Below are 18,694 nucleotides of genomic sequence, written 5' to 3' on the forward strand. Positions count from 1 at the left end.
CAAATAAAACCTAATAAACCCCCTGCCCACCCAGCTAGCATATTTGATTGCTATTCGGTTGCCAACATTTGGGGGCACCATGTAAAATTCACCAGAGGGCAAGAGGGGGGGGGGAGGAGAAGAGTTGGGATAATTGTGTTTTTGCAACGAGGAGAGGGAGAGATGGGAGGGAAGGACACAGGGAGGAAATGTGAGGAGAAGGGCAAAGCAGAGCCAGTTCCTGCTCCTCCAGGGCTCCAGGGTGGGTGTATGTCAGCAGCCTGAGGGCTAGAACCCCCCCAAAATCTGCCCTGCTGCAGCTCTGGCACCTGCTCCAGGATGGGACAAGCCCCAGTGAAGGGTGGGATGAATCCCACTGAAGGGGATGTAGGATGGGGAAGCAAGATGCTCAGGCAAACAGTTCCCAAAATCAGGGTGGGAGATGGTTGGAAATGGACTGGGCAAAGCACATGTACCTGCAGGAGATTTTCCTTCCAAAATGGGGACTGCAACAGGATCTCTGCAATAAAAAAACAAACTGGCAGCCAGGCCATGATGCTCCAGCTTGGAGGCACCTGGGGGGGCTTTGCCAGGAAGCAGGGGGGGAAAAGGAGCTGGAGGTGGGTGCTGGCTGCTCCTGGAGAAATATTTTTGGGGACGAATGCCCTGAGACCCCACCCTAATGCTGAACGGTCTGCATCTGTGATGGAGAGATGATGGAGGAGAGAGGCAAGGGGGGGATGCATCACGCTTTGCAGCAAAGGGCTGCAGAGGGGCAGGCAGGGGGGGCTTGGGGGGGGGGGAAATGCGGGATCACTGCAGGAGGAGGAGGAGGAGGAGGAAGGCTTCCGACCACCTTCGTGGCAGGGGAAGCCCATGGGGCTGGAGCTGCCCCTCTCGCCATCCCTTTCCCGCTCCCTGCCCTGCAGCTGAGTTCCCAGGGGGTCGTGGCTTGACAAGCATCACTTAACCTGCCTCCCTGCTCCCTAATAACCTCATACATCAAAGCGGGAGGGGAGGGGAGGGCAGAGCGTGGCTGGGAGGGCTCTGCTGCCTCAGCCAGCCTCATTAGCCCCAGGCCCCTCGGCTGGATATGCAAACGGGGTCTGGGGGGTCCCCAGGGTGGCCGGGGAGGAGAGTGAGTGCCCAGCGCCGGGGACCCCGGGGGTTCCAGCACCGACGTGAGCCCAGCCTGACATCTAGTGGCACCGGGCAAAACGGCGGGATCCAGCCGGGGGCGAACTGGGTGGACTGGGAGTCCTGGGGAGCCCGACAGCCCCCCCTCCCTGCTCCCCGGTGCCCAGGGATCTCGTCCTACCTTTCGAGGTCGCTCGGCATCACCCTCCCATCCTCCAGGCGTTCACCATCTCTGCCCACGTCCAGCCTCTCCCTCCCCTTCCAGCTGCTCGACGTGGTCCTTGGCCCCACTCCAAGCAGCTGGTCCCTTTGTCTCACACCTACAAGGGTGTAGCCGACAGATTGGGCTGCCAGGGTCCCCAGCATCCCCCACAGAGACTGGGGTCATCTCCCTCCAGCCCCCTCTGGGACCCCAGCCTCTCACCTCTGTTTCCCCCCTGGCCCCATTGCCCCACGCATCACATGAGGGACACGTTCCTCCAGCAATGAGACATCTGCTGCCTGGTCAGGCTTCCTGGAGGGAGTCTCACTGGACATGGCACGGATGCCAACCTCATCCCTTCTCCCCAGCCACCACCAGCCCCTTCTCCTGAGCCAGCATGGAGCAGCACGTGGTGACTCCACAGGGGCATGATGGATTGAGCCACCCACAGCCAGGGCCAAAAACTGGAGTCCTGGGGATGGGTGAGCCCCCTGCTCCACCAGACTGGCCAAATGCTGGAGCTCCAGCTTCAGGATGGCTGAGAGACCTTTTTAGCCTGGAGAAGGCTGAGAGGGGATCTTATTAACGCTTAGAAATAGCTACAGGGGGTGTCAGGAAGATGGGGCCAGGCTCCTCCCAGCGGTGCCCAGTGAGAGGACAATGGGCAGAAGCTGGAACACAGGAAATTCCATCTGAACGTGAGGAAAAGCTTGACTTAGAAGGTGACAGAGCCCTGGGACAGGCTGCCCAGAGACATAGTCATGGTTTGTAAAAACCTTCAAGATCATCGAGCCCAACCATTAACCAAGCACTGAGAAGTCCTTAACTAAACCATGTCCCTAAGTATTACATGTGTGCCTCTGAAATCCCTCTGGGGATGGGGACTCCACCCCTGCCTTGGGCAGCCTGTGCCAGGGCCTGACAACCCTTCCGGGGAAGAAATTCTTCCCAACATCCAATCTACACCTCCCTTGGCACAACTTGAGCCCATTTCCTCTTGTCCTCGGTGGAGTCTCCATCTCTGGAGCCATTCCCAAACCCCACCTGGACACATCCTTGTCCCACCTGCTCTAGGTGACCCTGCTTTAAGCAGGAGGCTCGGGCTAGGTGATGTCCAGAGGTGTGTCCCTTTCAACCCCAGGAGGGAAGGGAACAGGACCAGCCTTGGAGGAAGGAGACAGAGGCAGCTGGGAAGGACTGGGAGGGGCGTCCGGCTTAGAAGAACGCTCAGCTCCACACCAGGGCAAGGATAACTCCCACGTAGACCCCCCCTTTCCCCCGGGGAGAAGAAGCAGGACTGGCCGAGCTGAGTGACTCAGTTGCTTTATTGACTGTCTCCAGCTGCCCCATCAGGGGGGGCTGCCTCACTGGGCGATGCTGCGGAAGGACTGGACGGCGGGACTGGCCGCTCCCCACTCCACGGGTTTGCGGTACTCGCCCTTGGGCAGCAGGTACTGCCTGCCCCGGTAATTGGGGTGCTCGTAGAAAACCCAGACCCCTTCCAGCACCCTGCAGGCGTGGATCTCACGCATGTGCCACTCCTCCATGACGGAAGGGCAGTCTTCGGTGGCTTCGAACATCTTCCCGCCAAAATCCCCCTTCTCGAACACCTGGATGTGGCCCCGGCTTCCACCTGGCTGCAGAAAGGGGGAGAGAATGCTGGGGGGAAGGCGGGGAGAGTTCCCGGCTCCGGTGGTGGCCAGCAGATGGGAGCAGAGCGGAGGCACAGCCAGACTCAACACCAGGCACAAAGCACCACCCCCCCAGCACACCAGGACAGGGCTGAAGAGCTCCTGCCAGCTCCCAGAAGGGCAGCAGGGAAGGAAACTCTCGGCCGGGCATCCCATGAGGAGAGGACACAACAGCAGCAAGGCAGAGCAGGGCAGTCCCAGCTCAAATCGCCTCCTTAGTTTTGCAGGGATGAGTCAGAATCACGGAATGGTTTGGGTTGGAAGGGACCTTCAAGATCATCCAGATCCAACCCCTGCATGGGCAGGGACACCTCCCACCAGCCCAGGCTGCTCCAAGCCCCATCCAACCTGCCCTTCAACACTGCCAGGGATGGGGCAGCCACAGCTTCCCTGGGCAACCTGGGCCAGGCTCTCACCACCCTCACACTCCAGAATTCCCTCCTCATGTCTCACCTCAATCTCCCTCTTCCAGTTTTCATCCATCCCCCCTTGTCCTCTCCCTCCCTGCCCTTGTCCCAAGCCCCTCCCCAGCTTTCCTGGAGCCCCTTCAGGCACTGGAAGGTGCTCTCAGGTCTCCCTGGAGCCTTCTCTTCTCCAGGCTGAACACCCCAACTCTCCCAGCCTGGCTCCAGAACAGAGCTGCTCCAGATCTCAGATCACCTCCGTGGCCCTCCAAAAGCTGCAGGGAGGGTTAAAGCCAAGTCAGCAAGTGCTGGGCTCTCTATCCCAGACACCCTGCCTGTCCCACCGGGCTCTCCATCCCAGACACCCTGCCTGTCCCACCGGGCTCTCCATCCCAGACACGTTGCCTTCAACCCTTCAGCCACTCTGAGCACCAGAAGCAGAGCCTGGACCCCCTTCCATTCCCTCCTCCTCCGGGCAACGAGGAGTTTAATGAGCTGCTGACCCCAGCCGGCTGGTATTCCCGGGAAGGCAGCGCCGGTATTTTCCGCTGGGATTTGCAGCGCTGCGTTGCCTGCGGGCACCGCCACGGCTGGAATCTGGACGTGGCTCCCCCACCTCGGCTCCCAGCCCGCTCTGCCAGCTCCAGCCGAGCTCTGCGGGCTCTCTGGGACCTGCTGCAGCTTCTCTGGGATGTTCTGCCCTCCCGCCTGCCGGAGGCGGGTCCTTGTGCAGCCTCCCCAGGAGCAGGAGGGGAAGCCAGGCACCAGGACAGCAGGCACCAGGTGGACAAGAGGGATAAAGTCCCCACGTTTCATCCTGCTGGAAGAAGCTGTGCTGCTCTCCCCTCTCCCGCCTGTTCCTCCTCCATCTCTCACGCCAGAGCAGTGCCCTGAACTGGCTGCAAACTCTCCCTGCCTGGCCAAAAGGGATTTAGACCTAGCTCAAAGCCAGAACAGGCTCAAAGTGGCATCAGAGGTCCAGGCATGAAAGCAAAGCTCCTTCTCAGCTGTGAGACTCCCTCCACGCGGTGGGAACCCGTGGCTGTGCTCCTTGGGGCAGCACAGATGACCAACCACAGATCCCCAGCACTGCTGCCAAGCCACAGCCCGTCCACACCACCATGCCTGCCAGTTTTAAAGGGTGCTTGTCCCCACCAGCTTCCCAAAGGGAATGCTCCCTCCCTTCCATCCTCCCCCACAGCTCATCCACAGGGTGTAAAGGCTGTCAGCCTACTTCTGCCCTGTCTCCTGCTGGTGGAAGGACTGGGGCTGCTGGAGGCTGCAGAGACATCTCCCCAGCATCAGTTAGGAGGGGATGAGCACAGTTCCTGTGCTGTGGTGGAGAGCTGTGCATTGCCCTGTGCTCCCCCAACACCAGGAGACCCCCAGGCTGCTCCAAGGAAAGCTTCAGGCATCCCTCCCAGCCCTGGTCACTCCTGGGCCTGTCCTCTCCATGCCCAGAGGTGCTTGGTGACAGTGAGATTTGGTTCCCTGGAGCAGAAGGGAGCCCTAAACTTGCTAGAGAGGCAAACAAACTGCCCCTCTTTCTGCCCCCACTGTTCCAAGCCTGGCCCCATCACCATCAGATTGGGATCAGCGGGCAGCACAACACGGGAGGGGGAAGGTGAGAGGCAAACCTCAGAGCCACCTGCCTGGACACTGAAGTCCCTAGAGGAACATGCAGATAAAATGTCACTGCTGCTCCTGTGGAAACTCCCCTACAAAGCCCTCCAAGGCACCTGCAGAGAAGAGTGGGAGAGATTCCCCCTCTCCCCTCACCAAACACCTTGCCCTTCCCAGAGAAGGACAGTGGGAGCCAACCCCCTCCAGCCACCCTTCTCCAGGCAGCTCCCCCCAGGTTCCCAGGAAGGTGGGGCCACCCACCCACCCACCCCCTGAAAACCCTTTCGGGCTTGGCGTGCCCATGAAAACGGCCCCGGGGAGGAGCTCACACTTACTATCTGGACGGCTTTGCAGGAGCTGAGGCGGTCGTTGAGGCCCATCCAGTGGTGGTAGTCAGGATACTCCCCGTGGGTCAGAACGTACATGTTCCCCGAATAGTTGGGCCTCTCGTAGGCCACCCAGGTGCCTCCATCCACCCGGATGGAGTTGCAGCGACTCAGGTAGGTGTGGAAGTCGGGGCAGTCACCATCACACTCGTAGCAGCGGCCCAGGAAGTTCTTGTCTTCGTAGAAGGTGACCTGAAAGGCGAGCAGAGGAAGGGAAAGCAGGGAGGTTCCTCCATCCCTCAGCACGGGCACCCGCCTTCTGGCCACACCACGCCCCGAGGTGTCTGAAAACAGAGCCTTCCAAAGCGGCAAAAAGGCATCGAGCCCAAGCACGGAGCAGAATCTTCTGCATCCCAACCAGTTCTGGTGGCTGATTCACCACACGAGCCCCACCAGCTCCAGGTGCCACCATCTCCTTGCCCTGCCCAACACCCATGTCTTGTCCTCTTTGCAGCAAGACACGCCTAGAACATTTCCCTCCCGCCTAGACCTGTGTGTATCACCTGCACTGGCTCACTGAGTGTTTGCTGCTAAGGAGGTGGTGACATCTCTTCCATCCTGGGTCCTGTCTTATCATAGACTCATGGAATGGGTGGGGCTGGAAGGGACCTCTAAAGATCATCTAGTCCCGTCCCCTGCAGTGCACAGGGATATTTTTAACTAGATCAGGTTGCTCAGAGCCTCATCAAGCCTGACCTCCAGGGATGGGGGCAGCCTGTTCCAGAGCTTCACCACCCTCAGTGTCAAGAGCTTCTTCCTGATACCCAGCCTGAATCTGCCCTGCTCTAGTTTAGGGCCATCCCCCCTTGTCCTCTCCCTCCCTGCCCTTGTCCCAGGCCCCTCCCCAGCTTTCCTGGAGCCCCTTCAGGCACTGGAAGGTGCTCTCAGGTCTCCCTGGAGCCTTCTCTTCTCCAGGCTGAACACCCCAACTCTCCCAGCCTGGCTCCAGAGCAGAGCTGCTCCAGCCCTCCCATCATCTCCGTGGCTTCCTCTGGCCTCTCTCCAACAGCTCCATGTCCTTCTTGTGTTGGGGGCTCCAGAACTGGACACGGTTCTCCAGGTGGGTTCTCAGGAGAGCAGAGGGGCAGAATCCCCTCCCTGGCCCTGCTGCCCACTCTGCTTTTGTTTTGATGCCATTTGCCCTCTGGGCTCTGAGTCTTCTACTCCCACAACCACTCTCCTTGTTCCCCACTCTAACAGTCCACAGTTTGCTTTCTCCAAAGTCAATGCCAAGAGCTGGACATCACACCACCTGCCAAGAAAGATGCCCAGGCTGACAGCTCCAATGCCATGCATGCTCCAGACACCATTCCACCTTCTCCAGCCTTCCATCATGGCCTCAGCCCCATACCTGCTGCCAGGTTATTTAATAGCATCTCAGATGGCCTCAGATGCTCCAGAGAACATTTTTCTGGCCACAATGATTCAAACATCTAACGCACAGAGCTCTACAATCCATTTCCCCCATAATTTTTCCATAGCTTGAGGATTAAGCCACACAAATCACCTTTTGCTCCTACCTGGTTGCACTTCACCTTTGACTGCTTCTACTGATCTAACATCACTGCTGCTAAAACCACTGCTGGTTGCCTCAGTTTCAATCCAGGAGACAGACTCAGACCCAGGATGACCTACTTGAGACTATTTTTTCCCCATTCCCTTTGTGTTAAAAAAATAAATTCAGCCAGTTTTTCCTACAGCTGGTTGGTCAGGGTGTCCCACCAGCCTGATCAGGTTTCTGGGGAGTTGGACTCATCATGCCAGAGGATTTATATCCTGGGGTTCATGGCATTAGTAGACAGGTCTTAGGACAGTGTTATTTCCCCCACATTTTCCTTTTGCTTTCAAGAGACTCAGGTTCCATACAGGTCAGCACATCCAAGCCACTTGCCCCCACACCTCTCCCTCCTGAGCAAGCTCTTCCCATCTCCAGTGCCATGGAGAGCTGGGAGATCACTACCATCTTTCCAGCCAGTGAATCAGTGTTGCAAAGGGTGTGCACTAAAATCTCCAGCTCCAGTTTTCCCCACCCTGCTGCCACTGGGAGCAGTTCACCGTGCTGGTCAGCCCTTGCCAGCCACAACCCTGCTGTTGTCTTACAGATCCTGGCTCTGGATCTTTGTCCCTAGAGGTATCACCTGAAACATCTACCAGTAGGAGCCCAGAGGCAGCACTGCAAGCCCTGCTCACCCAGGTTTAGCAGTCCCTCACCACCAGTCATCCTCTTCTTGAAGCCAGTGGTGAAGGAAGCCACAGCACCCTTGTGACACCCTCTGCAGGGCCAGACACAGGGATGCATCAGCCACTACCCTCCCCAGGGACAGCTGAGGAGCTCTCCCCTTCTTCAGCCTCACTCCCCAAGCTCAGCAGCCTCTTCTGGTCTGCAGTCCCACTCCTGGCCACACAGTGAGGGTCCAGCAGAGAATGGTGAAGGTTGGAAGGGACCTCAAAGATCATCAGGTTCCAACCTCCCTGCCACCAGCAGGTGTACAAGTCTATGGGACCTGGTGAGATCCATCCACTGGTCCTGAGGGAGCTGGTGGATGCAGTTGCTAGTCCTCTGATGATCCAAGGGCTGGAGCAGCTCTGCTATGAAGAAAGGTCCCTTCCAACCCAAACCATTCCATGATCCTATGATTCGTCGCTTTGTTTCAGTCCCATCTCACTCCTCACATCTCACTCCAGCACAAAGCCCCTTTCATCCATTCCCCCTTGTCCTCTCCCTCCCTGCCCTTGTCCAAAGTCCCTCCCCAGCTTTCCTGGAGCTCCTTCAGGCACTGGAAGGCCACTATGAGGTCTCCCCAGAGACCTTGATGCACTTTCAAGTATCCCCTCACCAGTCACTGTCTTCAGCTCCCTCCTTTGGCAGAGCCCACACCTAGAAGAAACAGCCAAGATCTGGGAAAAGACTAGAGAGGGCTCAGCTCCACCTTCCCTCCACCTGAGGACAGATTTCAAGCACCTCCTCTTGCCAACAGACAGAGGGGGAAAGCTGTCAGCAGAACAAAGAAACCAGAGTTCCTCCACAACTTACCCCTGAATCAATTCCGTACTCCTAGCCACAATCCTGAGGAGTCTGCAAATCAACTTACCTTGGTCCCAGCTCTGGACATTTTCTGTTCCAGCCAAGCTCCTCAGTGCTGGAGGAATGTCAGAAGCTGTTACAAACAGCCAGGATCCCAGGCACCCTTTTTATAACGGGCTTGTTTTAAACCAGACAGCCGCTTTGTCATGAGAATGGGATCCAAAAATTGAGTCAGTGATTCCGAGGCTATAGCTGGTTTCCAGAAAAGCAAACAGGATTATGGAATAAAGGAAGGCTTCACCATCCTCCCTTTGTTCCCATTTAGCTGAGTCAGAACACCAAAACTCTGCCAAATGCACTCAAAACATGCAGCCCCCTGCCAAGCCCTGGAGGACAAGGCTGGGGGGGGGGGAAATTTGGCTGCTCTCTCCCTTTCAGGAGTGTTCAACAAGGAGGCATCTTCACCAGCTCTGAGCCACCCATCCCCAGTTCTGAGGAAGGGGCCCAATATTTAGCAGGGAGTTGTTGCCACGCATGAAGGATGCAGCTGGGAAACAGTGGCCCAGGGCTCAGGGCAGACACTGCAGCCTTGCAAAGAGCAGCCTCTGCTTCTGAAAGCTTCTTATGAAAACATCTGGGCAGCTAAAAAAGGCCTCGTGTGTGTTCCCAGCACACCTACCCAGCCTGAGCCCTGCTGCTCCAAATGGTGCCTGACATTGAGGGAAGGAAAGATGTTTGGCCACGCAACCCCCAAGGGAGTGATTTCACTCATCAAATAGAGAAGAATTGCATTCCAGATTTCTGACAAAATCTGCCAAGTGTCACAAATTCATGGAATGGTTTGGGTTGGAAGGGAGCTTCAAGATCATCCAGATCCAACCCCCTGCATGGGCAGGGACACCTCCCACCAGCCCAGGCTGCTCCAAGCCCCATCCAACCTGCCCTTCAACACTGCCAGGGATGGGGCAGCCACAGCTTCCCTGGGCAACCTGGGCCAGGCTCTCACCACCCTCACACTCCAGAATTCCCTCCTCATGTCTCACCTCAATCTCCCTCTTCCAGTTTTCATCCATCCCCCCTTGTCCTCTCCCTCCCTGCCCTTGTCCCAAGTCCCTCCCCAGCTTTCCTGGAGCCCCTTCAGGCACTGGAAGCTGCTCTAAGGTCTCCCTGGAGCCTTCTCTTCTCCAGGCTGAACACCCCAACTCTCCCAGCCTGCCTCCCGAGCAGAGCTGCTCCAGATCTCAGGTCATCCATTCAACTCAAAACTCATAAGCCGGTGTCTGCAGTTTGAGCTAAAGAGTTTTTCAGTTGGCCACCCTCAGGCCCCCAGAGCAGGGGGGCAAGGATTCAAGGACTGCTGGCGTATGTGCAGCCAGACCCCCCCGGCCCCGCCAGTGAGTTATGAAAAACCACCTCTGCAGCTTTTCACTGCACCAGCCCAGAGGCTTAGCGAAACAAAGGGCAACAAATTTGGCACAGCAGAGCCTGGAACACACAGACCTTCTTTCAAATCTGTCAGGACAAGCAAGTCTCCCAGCAGCTGCTCTGTGTGCCACCCCGGGGGATGCTGCCATTGCCCTGCTCCCCACAGCCAGGTGGGACAGCCTGGGACACTCCTGCTCAGCAGCACCTCATCCCCTGCCCAGCTCAGCTGTCTTGGGTCACCCAGTGCTGTTCCTTCCAGCTCTTACTGCTGCACCAGAAAGCTGTGAGGCCACTGAGCCTTGTGTTTTTCTTCAAATGTCTTACTAAGGTCAGAAACCAGACACAACAAAGGTCCTACCCGAAGGCAACTCAGCAGGCTCACTAAGACATCTCACAGGATGGTTTGGGTTGGAAGGGACCTTCAAGATCATCCAGTTCCACCCCCCTGCATGGGCAGGGACACCTCCCACCAGCCCAGGCTGCTCCAAGCCCCATCCAACCTGCCCTTCAACACTGCCAGGGATGGGGCAGCCACAACCTCCCCAGGGGGCAACCTGGGCCAGGGTCTCACCACCCTGACACCAAATAATTTTCCCCCAACATCCAACCCAAATCTCTCCCATCTGAAGCAATCACCTCCTGCCCCATGGCTACATGCCCCCATAAGAAGTCCCTCCCAGCCTAGGAGTCCCACTATAAATGGCAGCACTTAGAGGACACCAAGGTGCTCAAGAGTTCTACTTCTTGTAGATAAATGTGCAGTCTGTGTCTGTCCCTTCCCCTAAGAAAGAGAATGAAGGTTTCTCCTTGTTGCAACTTGTTTCACATCATGGGAAGTTCCTGTGGCTTCTTGGCTGGTCACTCAAAGCTCATCAAAAAGCATCTCAAAGCTCCACTGGGCTTTCTTTGCACAAACCTCCTTTAGAGGTCAGTGAAGTATCATCAACTCACCTCCTGTTGCATCACCTGCCTCCCCAGCAGCCAAGAGAGACCTCCAGAAAAATTCCAGCATCCCAAGAGCTGTGTAGACCAGGGCACCTCCCCTCTCAGGCTGCAGATCACACCTTCAGTCACCTGTGCAAAGCTTCTCCCTACTTTGCCCAGCTCATTTAGGTGCTCAGCTACAAGCACACCTCTCCAAGACAAGGTTCCACCAGCATGGTAGCCACTCAAGTGGATCCTGTTTAGAAGGTAGGAAAAGGTGCTGGTGTCAAAATGCCAGGCCAGGCTTCCAAACCTTCAGCTGGTAAGGAATGAGACCTTCTCTCAGGTTCATGAAGCAACACACCCTGCAGGTAAAGCCCTTTCCCTAGGACACGTGCCAGGCTTCTCTGAAAACTGGTTTATTGACATTTGTCAAAACAACATGAGCACAGCAAAAAAAAAGTTCATTTCATAAAATCACACGAAGTGCCACTCTCAAATCCAAATCTCATTGAATTTCCTTCATAAAAACCAGGAGAAACATTTCTTTTTCCACATTTAGAAGAGTGCAGCTGGCTCGTACCATAAAGATGCAGGTGAGAGTCAGGGCCCTGCATCCAGTTCTGCACCAGGATGGGCTCCTCTGCTGGGCACTAACCATGAGGTGCCCACCAAGGCACCTGCAACAAGGGGTACTTCATCATCCTCTAGTGACAGGCACTTTCTCAGGTGCCCCCACAACAGTCACACATTCCTGGGAAAGCAGATGAAAAATCCCCAACCACACAATCCAGTTCCCACCAGGGCTGGGAGTCAGGTCCACATCAAATGTGTTCAGGATGGTCACAAAGTCTTAATGAAAAGGGTCTTCAGTTTATCACTGCCTGTTTTCCAGAACTCTGTAATAAAATAAGAGGAGCAAATTTTATTCCCAACACTAGCAAATAAAAAGCCAAAGACTAAAAAAAAAATAAATAATCAACTTTCTAATGTTTTGAAACAGAAAAACAATCAGGGCTTGTCTGCAGCTGCTGAACTTCTACTGGAGAGAGTCCAGCCCAGGGCACTGAGATGCTGAAGGGGCTGGAGCACCTGCCTGTGAGGAAAGGCTGGGAGAGCTGGGGCTGCTCAGCTGGAGAAAAGGAGGCTGAGGGGGGATCTGATCAGTGCTGAGCAATATCTGCAGGGGGTGGCAGGAGGATGGGCCAGACTCTGCTCAGGGGTGTCCAGGGACAGGACAAGGGGCAATGAGCACAAACTGGAGCCCAGGAGGGTCAAGTTAAACATGAAGAAAATCTTCTTGCCTGTGAGGGTGACAGAGCCCTGGGACAGGCTGCCCAGGGAGGCTGTGGAGTCTCCATCCCTGGAGACATTCCAGCCCCACCTGGATGTGTTCCTGTGGGATCTGCTCTAGGGGATCCTGCTCTGGCAGGGGCACTGAACTGGGTGGTCTCCAGAGGTCCCTTCTAACCCCACCATTGCATGTGATTCTACTCACCCTTCCCTGCCTTTTCCTGCCCAGGAAACTGATGTTATCCTGCTGCCTGCTTGGAGCCCAGGGGAGGAGGGACAAGGCTGTCCAGCTGCTGACGGTTCCCTGTCTGAACCAGCCATTCATAGAACTTGTTTTCTACCAGCATCTGGAACTGTTTCCTCTGATCCCTGAAAGCAAAAGAAGATCAGTAGGGAAGCAGGCAAAGCTCACATGTATTTATAGCATTATACTTTTAAAACCTCAGCTTCAGCACCAAAATGAGCCTCCATCTGGAGCAGCTAAAAGCCAAGACTGGTTCAGGAACTGCCCGTAGCAGGAAGAGGTTTTTAACCAGGTGAACAGGACTAGAACAAATCCCAAGAGCAAAATTCCTCATGCAAACTTCCCCAGCCCACCAGTACAGCCCCCCTCCTCCAGCAGAAGAGGCTGCCTCTACTCTACTCCTGAAGCCCAGATTAAAAACTGCCTGAAAAGGGAAAAAAAAAAAAAGATTAGGAACCAGAGTTCAAGCCCTGAAGACACAAAATTCTGTCCTGACAGCATCTGGAAGAGAGGGTGGAGATCAAGACAACAAACCTGCATATAAACAGCATTCCTCAAATAATTCCCATTACTGGTAAACAACTTTTGGGGTGGATCTGGGAACACTGCCAGGGATGGGGCTTCCACAACCTCCCCAGGGGGCAACCTGGGCCAGGCTCTCACCACCCTCACACTCCAGAATTCCCTCCTCATGTCTCACCTCAATCTCCCTCTCCCAGTTTTCATCCATCCCCCCTTGTCCTCTCCCTCCCTGCCCTTGTCCCAAGCCCCTCCCCAGCTTTCCTGGAGCCCCTTCAGGCACTGGAAGGTGCTCTAAGGTCTCCCTGGAGCCTTCTCTTCTCCAGGCTGAACACCCCAGCTCTCCCAGCCTGTCTCCAGAGCAGAGCTGCTCCAGCCCTCTGAGCATCTCTGTAGCCTCCTCAAGACTCTCTCCAGCAGATCCATGCTTTCTCCCCCAGTCTGGAGCTCTTCCAAACTGCAGGTTCCTCCACCTTCAGCACAGAGGCACCAGCAGTGCAGAAAGGAACCAGGGAAGCAGAGGGAGCTCCTCCAAAACAATCAACAACCAAATGGACTAGAACTCCTCAGCCTGGGGTGATGGGAAGTGTTGAGAGTTTGACCCAAAAAGAGGAGGTTTTCACATTTTCTGCTCTCCAGAGGATCAAACCCCCTGAAATCCCTGTCTGTCAGCCCCCAGTTATAAGTCATGCTCATGCTGAGAAAGCCAATAGAAAGACACCATGAGATGGGCCAGGACAGGCCCACCTGGGCAGAGGGTTGGATGTGATCTGACAAAGAGGACTTTAAAAGCTACTGCCCACGAGGTGATCTACTGCAATGGACCACGTGCACATTCTTAGCTCACCTCAACAACAGATGGGACAGTAATTTAAAGCTTCTCTCAGGGTAAAGGTTGGGCTAAGAGTGACCACCAAGCAGCTGCAGGTCAATAATGAGTTGAGCTGTTGATCAGGGTAGGCACCCAGCTCTCACCCACGGCAGCAGGAGACACTGGAAGCAGAACAGAGACAGGGCCCAGCATGAGAGAAGGTGACACCTCTCCCTGCCAGGGTGGGTGCCTCAGCAGTATCTCAGCAGGCTTTTCCTTGGCTCTGGCAAGCCAGGAAAACGCAGCCATGGCAAAGCAGCTCCTCCAGAGTCATGACTGTGAGAATTATTCTTCTCACTGTAATAATTCTAGAATGCCAGGTTGGAAGGGACCTCAAGGATCATCTGGTCCAACCTTTCTAGGTAATAATAAAGTTGGAATGACATGGCCCAGCACCCTGTCAGGCTGAGTCTTAAAACTCTCCAATGGAGAGGAATCTACCACTTCCCTCAGGAGATTATTCCAATTTCTGTTCTCATGGGGAAGAATTCTCTTCTGAAGTCCAATCAGGATCTCCCCAGGAGTCACTTGCACCCATCACCCATGTGACTCCTTGTAAAAGTCACAGAACCATCCCAGACGGGGTTGGGTTGGAAGGGACCTTCAGGATCATCTAGTTCCAACCCCCCTGCATGGGCAGGGACACCTCCCACCAGCCCAGGCTGCTCCAAGCCCCATCCAACCTGCCCTTCAACACTGCCAGGGATGGGGCAGCCACAGCTTCCCTGGGCAACCTGGGCCAGGCTCTCACCACCCTCACACTCCAGAATTCCCTCCTCATGTCTCACCTCAATCTCCCCTCTGCCAGTTTTCATCCATTCCCCCTTGTCCCCTCACTACAAGCTCTTGTCCAAAGTCCCTCCCTAGCTCCAGGAGGGAGTCTCCATCTTCTTGGTAGCCACCCCTGCATGTACTGATCCATAACACCAAAGACCAGGATTGCTAACTAATGCTCTAGGAACACCATGCAAGACATGGCTCACCCAAACCAGCCCATGCCTGAAGCACATCAAAGGCATCTCCCAGGGGTTGAGAGCTGAGCTGCAGGGACACACCACTCACTTGGTCAGACCTGCCTCCTTCACTGTTCTCTGCCAGATCTGGACCTTCTGCTCCTGCTGGCTCAGAGCCTCCCGATAGGCTGGAGGCAGCTCCCCCGGAGTCTCCGTGGTGTCTCCTTCCATCTCAAAAGGAATCACAAAGGTGTAGAAGTCCACGGGTGGCAGCAGGCGGAAGACACTGGTGTCCCCACTCTCCTTCCCCACCAGCATGGGGTTGTCCCAGTGGTTGGGCAGTGTGGCCAAGCCCACCTGAGCCATGTGGTCTTCGAGCATGGGATAATGGGTGTGGAAAGGGGCGAAGCTGACGGCGTGGTTGCCAGGGAGGAGGAGAGGCTGGGTGGGGGTCAGGATGTAGAAGGTACAGCCAGTGGTGGAAGAAAGGGACAAACGGTGACAGACCACAATGACCCTGACATTGTCACAGTTGTGGACATGAACAGATGCCTGCACAGGGCCAAGGACAAACGTGCTGTTCCGGCACTTCTCGATGGTCACAGATCTGCGAGGGAACAAGGGGAGCGAGGACAGAGTGAGCAGGAGTCAGTGAAACCAGGACTTGGCACAGCCAAGAAGAACCTAGTGCTTGACCACACATGCTGCAGCAACCATCCAGCTGTGTCCCAGGAGAACAGGAACTCACCTGAGAGGAGAGAGGAGGTAAATGAAGGACTCGTTGCAGCGATGGATCCTCACGTGAGATCCCACCAGGGTGTCTGAGCTCTTGGCCAGGGTCTGCTTGTACACCTGGCTCATCATCACCATGGGGGACACCTCGGGCACCACACAGGCACTGCAGGCTATCTTGGCTCTCCTGGTTGTGCCTTCAACTGCAAAATAAAGTTAACCAATAAAGTAACTGGGAGAGGGGAGACTGAGGTGAGACATGAGGAGGAAATTCTGGAGTGTGAGGGTGGGGAGAGCCTGGCCCAGGTTGCCCAGGGAAGCTGTGGCTGCCCCATCCCTGGCAGTGTTGAAGGGCAGGTTGGATGGGGCTTGGAGCAGCCTGGGCTGGTGGGAGGTGTCCCTGCCCATGCAGGGGGTTGGATCTGGGTGATCTTGAAGCTCCCTTCCAACCCAAACCAGCCTGGGATTCCATGATTTAAAGACCACCAGGAGCTGCACATGATTCCTGCAGAGACACAGGCATGAAGGGGCACTGCCCACATCCCTCAGCACTGCACGTCCAATTCCCAAAGTCAGGGCAGATGGAAAGATCAAACCCACTTCAGGGATCACTCAGGGGCACTCAAACCCTTCCCACAGGCCTCCAGCCCAGAGGGAAGTGTCCCCATTTGCAGAAGTTTGCTCCTGAACACCAACTTGAGTTTGGCAGGAAGGTCCTCAGGGCTGGTTTGATGCTGAAAGCAGGAGCTCCCCCTTCAGCACCACCCCTGAGCAACCTCACTCCTCCTGCCACCCTCAGGACTGTGCAAAAAACACCCATCTCAGTTGTTCCCTCCTGAGGTGGAAGGTGCCTTGGGATTCAGGACAAGGGAACTTAGCCCAGTTCTCAGCTTTGCCACAAAAACCCTCCAATGATCTCTCCTCTGGGTCCATCTGTACTGGAATAATGAGGTGTCCCCTCAGAGGGGTCCTCTAGAAAGCTACTCATTTCTGTTTGCTCACCAAAGCCTAAAACAAAACTACACACAGCACCCTCTGGTCCCCTAGAGTCACCTCTGAGCTGGCACTTTTCCCCCTCACCCACCACGAGGAACCCACCCCAGTTCCTTTCTAGTTGAGAAATGAGTTATTTCTCCAAATAAAAGCAAGTCCTGGAGGTACCTTGTTGAGCCCAGGCCAGTTTCTTCCCAGCTTTGAGGCAGGCAGTCATTCCAAAAGGGTTTGATGTCAGACAGGACCTCAACCAGCTCTCCAGCTTGGGGAAGGAGAAGGTTTTGGAGCTCCTGGAGAAGCCGTTGAGGCTCTGGCAGGGTTGCCAAAGGGCCAGTTCCTGGAGAGGAAGGACTGCCCGGGACTTGCTGAGCGTTCCTTCCAGGAGGAAACTGAGGGCACAGACGGCTTGGAAGGACACGGAGCTGCTGTGGGAACAGTGGGAGGAGCCCGAGAGCTGCTCCGGATCCAGCAGCAGTTCCAGCATCGCCGAGAGGTGGCTCTGCACGAAGGCAAGGTGCTCCTGGTCGTTCCAGTTCTTGGCAAGAGGAAACAAGAAAACAGAAAAACGGAGGTAAGTTCTCACCGAGCTGCCGAGCTCCGGGGGTTTTACACAACACACCCGTGCTCGTGTTTGAAGGGGCTCCAGGAAAGCTGGGGAGGGACGTGGGACAAGGGCAGGGAGGGAGAGGACAAGGGGGAAAGGATGAAAACTGGAAGAGGGGAGATTGAGGTGAGACATAAGGAGGGAATTCTGGAGTGTGAGGGTGATGAGACTAAGTCCCTTCATCCTATTAATCATGTGCACGTGTCCTAAACGACGTTTCACCACCTCACAGTATCACTGTCATGACAGAAACCCCCTGGGGTTTGCAGCTGGTATTGCCAGCCTTTAATTCACTCTCCAGAGCTGCCCCCAAGCTGCACCCCACACAGCCAACTCCTTTCAAAACACTTCCCAGGAGGCAGGAAGATCTTCACATGGTTGGTCTGCAGGTCACCAACCAACTCCCTGCTCTAAAACACAGCTTAACTTGCCAGGGAAGACCCTGGGAGCCTGACACCCAACAACCAATTAGGGGGCAGCAACCTCCAGTGCAAGGCATTAGCTTCCTGTCTGGCTAATAGAAAAGGTAAAGACATGGTTGCTGATTAAAAGGAGAAGACTCCAAAAGAGCTTCCACAGCTGGTCTTGGACTCTAGGAAAATTCCCATGGGCAACTTCTGCTGCAAAGAATACACTGACTTCATTTGCTGTTTAGCAACTATCCCCAGGTGGCCTCCAGCTTAGCTCTTAGCACAGGCAGGGTTTCATGGCTACACTCTCCCAGGAACAAACCAGCTGCTTTTCAACCTTGCCTCAAGGCAAGACTCGACAGTTTCCCACGAGCAGGACCCTACAGCCACACATACCTTGTTCTCACTGGTGGGTTTTCCAGTCAGGCTGGGAGACTTGGTCCTGGGGCTGGGCCATTCCTCTCCGATCAGGGACCGTCGCAGAGAGACGTTGTTCAGCTGCTGGACATAGAGGAAGAGCAGGAACTGCAGGGTGTCCACCGACAGCTGGCCGAGAGGGGAGGAAAAACAGGCGTTAGGCCGGGCTGGGCTCTCCCCACGCCCGCCCAGGCCCGGGACGCGGCTCCTGCCTTGCTCCTCTCCCGCTCCAGCTCCTCGGCGCTCGCACAAGCCGCCTCAGCCTCAGCCCACTCGAGGCAGCGCGGCGGGTCCCGCCGGGCGAGGCTGTGGAAGAGCTGGAAGTAGAGCCAGGCCAGGCCGCGGCCCAGCTGCAGCTTCCCGCAGGCGATGTGCCGCCAGCGGGGCCAGCGCAGCCGCGGGAAGCAGCCCTCGCCCGCCCGCGCCCGCACGTAGGCCGCCATCTTCCGCAGGTAGTGGGGCCCGAGGCGGGCGGGCGGCGGGACGGGCAGCGGGCCCAGCAGGAACGGCTCCGTCCGCACCCACAGCCGCACCGGGGCCGCCACCATGGCGACCTCCACTTCCGGCGCCCAGAGCGGGGGGGGGGGGGGAAAAAACCACCGAGACGGACCCTTCTTTCACCCCCTGGAGGACTCCGCGCCCACCCGAGGAGCCGCTGCTGATTGGCTGTTCCCCCCTCGAGCGCGGAGGCGGGGAAGGGGGAGCGCGGGCGCCGATTGGTCGATCCCTCCCACCGACCCTGAGGCGCTCGGCTGCCCATTGGCTGGGTGGGCGCCGTGCAGGGTGGTGAAGTGTGCGCAGCTGATTGGCTGGGCGGCGGGCCGCGGCACGCTCCCATTGGCTGGCGGCGGCGGCGCGCGGG

The 18,694-nt window shown here is 56.3% G+C and overlaps 2 protein-coding genes across 3 annotated transcripts; both read right to left on the reverse strand.

Moving 5' to 3' along the window:
* Positions 1 to 2,624: 2,624 nt before the first annotated feature.
* Positions 2,625 to 11,148, reverse strand: CRYGS (crystallin gamma S). Its single transcript, XM_051626024.1, has 3 exons — positions 8,515 to 11,148; positions 5,372 to 5,614; positions 2,625 to 2,955 (listed from the first exon to the last, which is right to left on the reverse strand). Exons 1-3 carry the CDS (start codon positions 8,533 to 8,535, stop codon positions 2,683 to 2,685), a joined length of 537 nt encoding a protein of 178 aa, XP_051481984.1. The 5' UTR covers positions 8,536 to 11,148; the 3' UTR covers positions 2,625 to 2,682.
* A 51-nt stretch (positions 11,149 to 11,199) lies between these two features.
* On the reverse strand, positions 11,200 to 18,413 carry TBCCD1 (TBCC domain containing 1). 2 transcript variants are annotated; one of them, XM_051625965.1, is made up of 7 exons: positions 18,045 to 18,413; positions 17,812 to 17,961; positions 16,570 to 16,936; positions 15,425 to 15,611; positions 14,786 to 15,283; positions 12,295 to 12,458; positions 11,200 to 11,695 (listed from the first exon to the last, which is right to left on the reverse strand). In XM_051625965.1, exons 1-6 carry the CDS (start codon positions 18,378 to 18,380, stop codon positions 12,329 to 12,331), a joined length of 1,668 nt encoding a protein of 555 aa, XP_051481925.1. In that variant the 5' UTR covers positions 18,381 to 18,413; the 3' UTR covers positions 11,200 to 11,695; positions 12,295 to 12,328. The 2 variants fall into 2 exon arrangements, 1 of the variants encoding a protein (XP_051481925.1); XR_007890154.1 differs by lacking the exon at positions 11,200 to 11,695 and adding an exon at positions 13,700 to 13,845 and having other exon boundaries at positions 12,363 to 12,458.
* Between the last annotated feature and the right edge of the window lie 281 nt (positions 18,414 to 18,694).

Source organism: Apus apus, chromosome 8 (assembly GCF_020740795.1).
Source record: "Apus apus isolate bApuApu2 chromosome 8, bApuApu2.pri.cur, whole genome shotgun sequence".
Classification (NCBI taxonomy): Eukaryota; Metazoa; Chordata; class Aves; order Apodiformes; family Apodidae; genus Apus; species Apus apus.

Coding starts and splice junctions, on each gene's coding strand:
- CRYGS (XM_051626024.1), bottom strand. CDS start 8,535: ATGTCCAGAGCTGGGACCAAG. Junction 5,615..8,514: donor TGTCCAGAGCTGGGACCAAG/GTAAGTTGATTT, acceptor CTCGCCTTTCAG/GTCACCTTCTACGAAGACAA. Junction 2,956..5,371: donor CCTGCAAAGCCGTCCAGATA/GTAAGTGTGAGC, acceptor CCCTTTCTGCAG/CCAGGTGGAAGCCGGGGCCA.
- TBCCD1 (XM_051625965.1), bottom strand. CDS start 18,380: ATGGTGGCGGCCCCGGTGCGGCTGTGGGTGCGGACGGAGCCGTTCCTG. Junction 17,962..18,044: donor TGGAGCGGGAGAGGAGCAAG/GCAGGAGCCGCG, acceptor CCTCTCGGCCAG/CTGTCGGTGGACACCCTGCA. Junction 12,459..14,785: donor AAGGAGGCAGGTCTGACCAA/GTGAGTGGTGTG, acceptor TTTTGCTTTCAG/GGATCAGAGGAAACAGTTCC.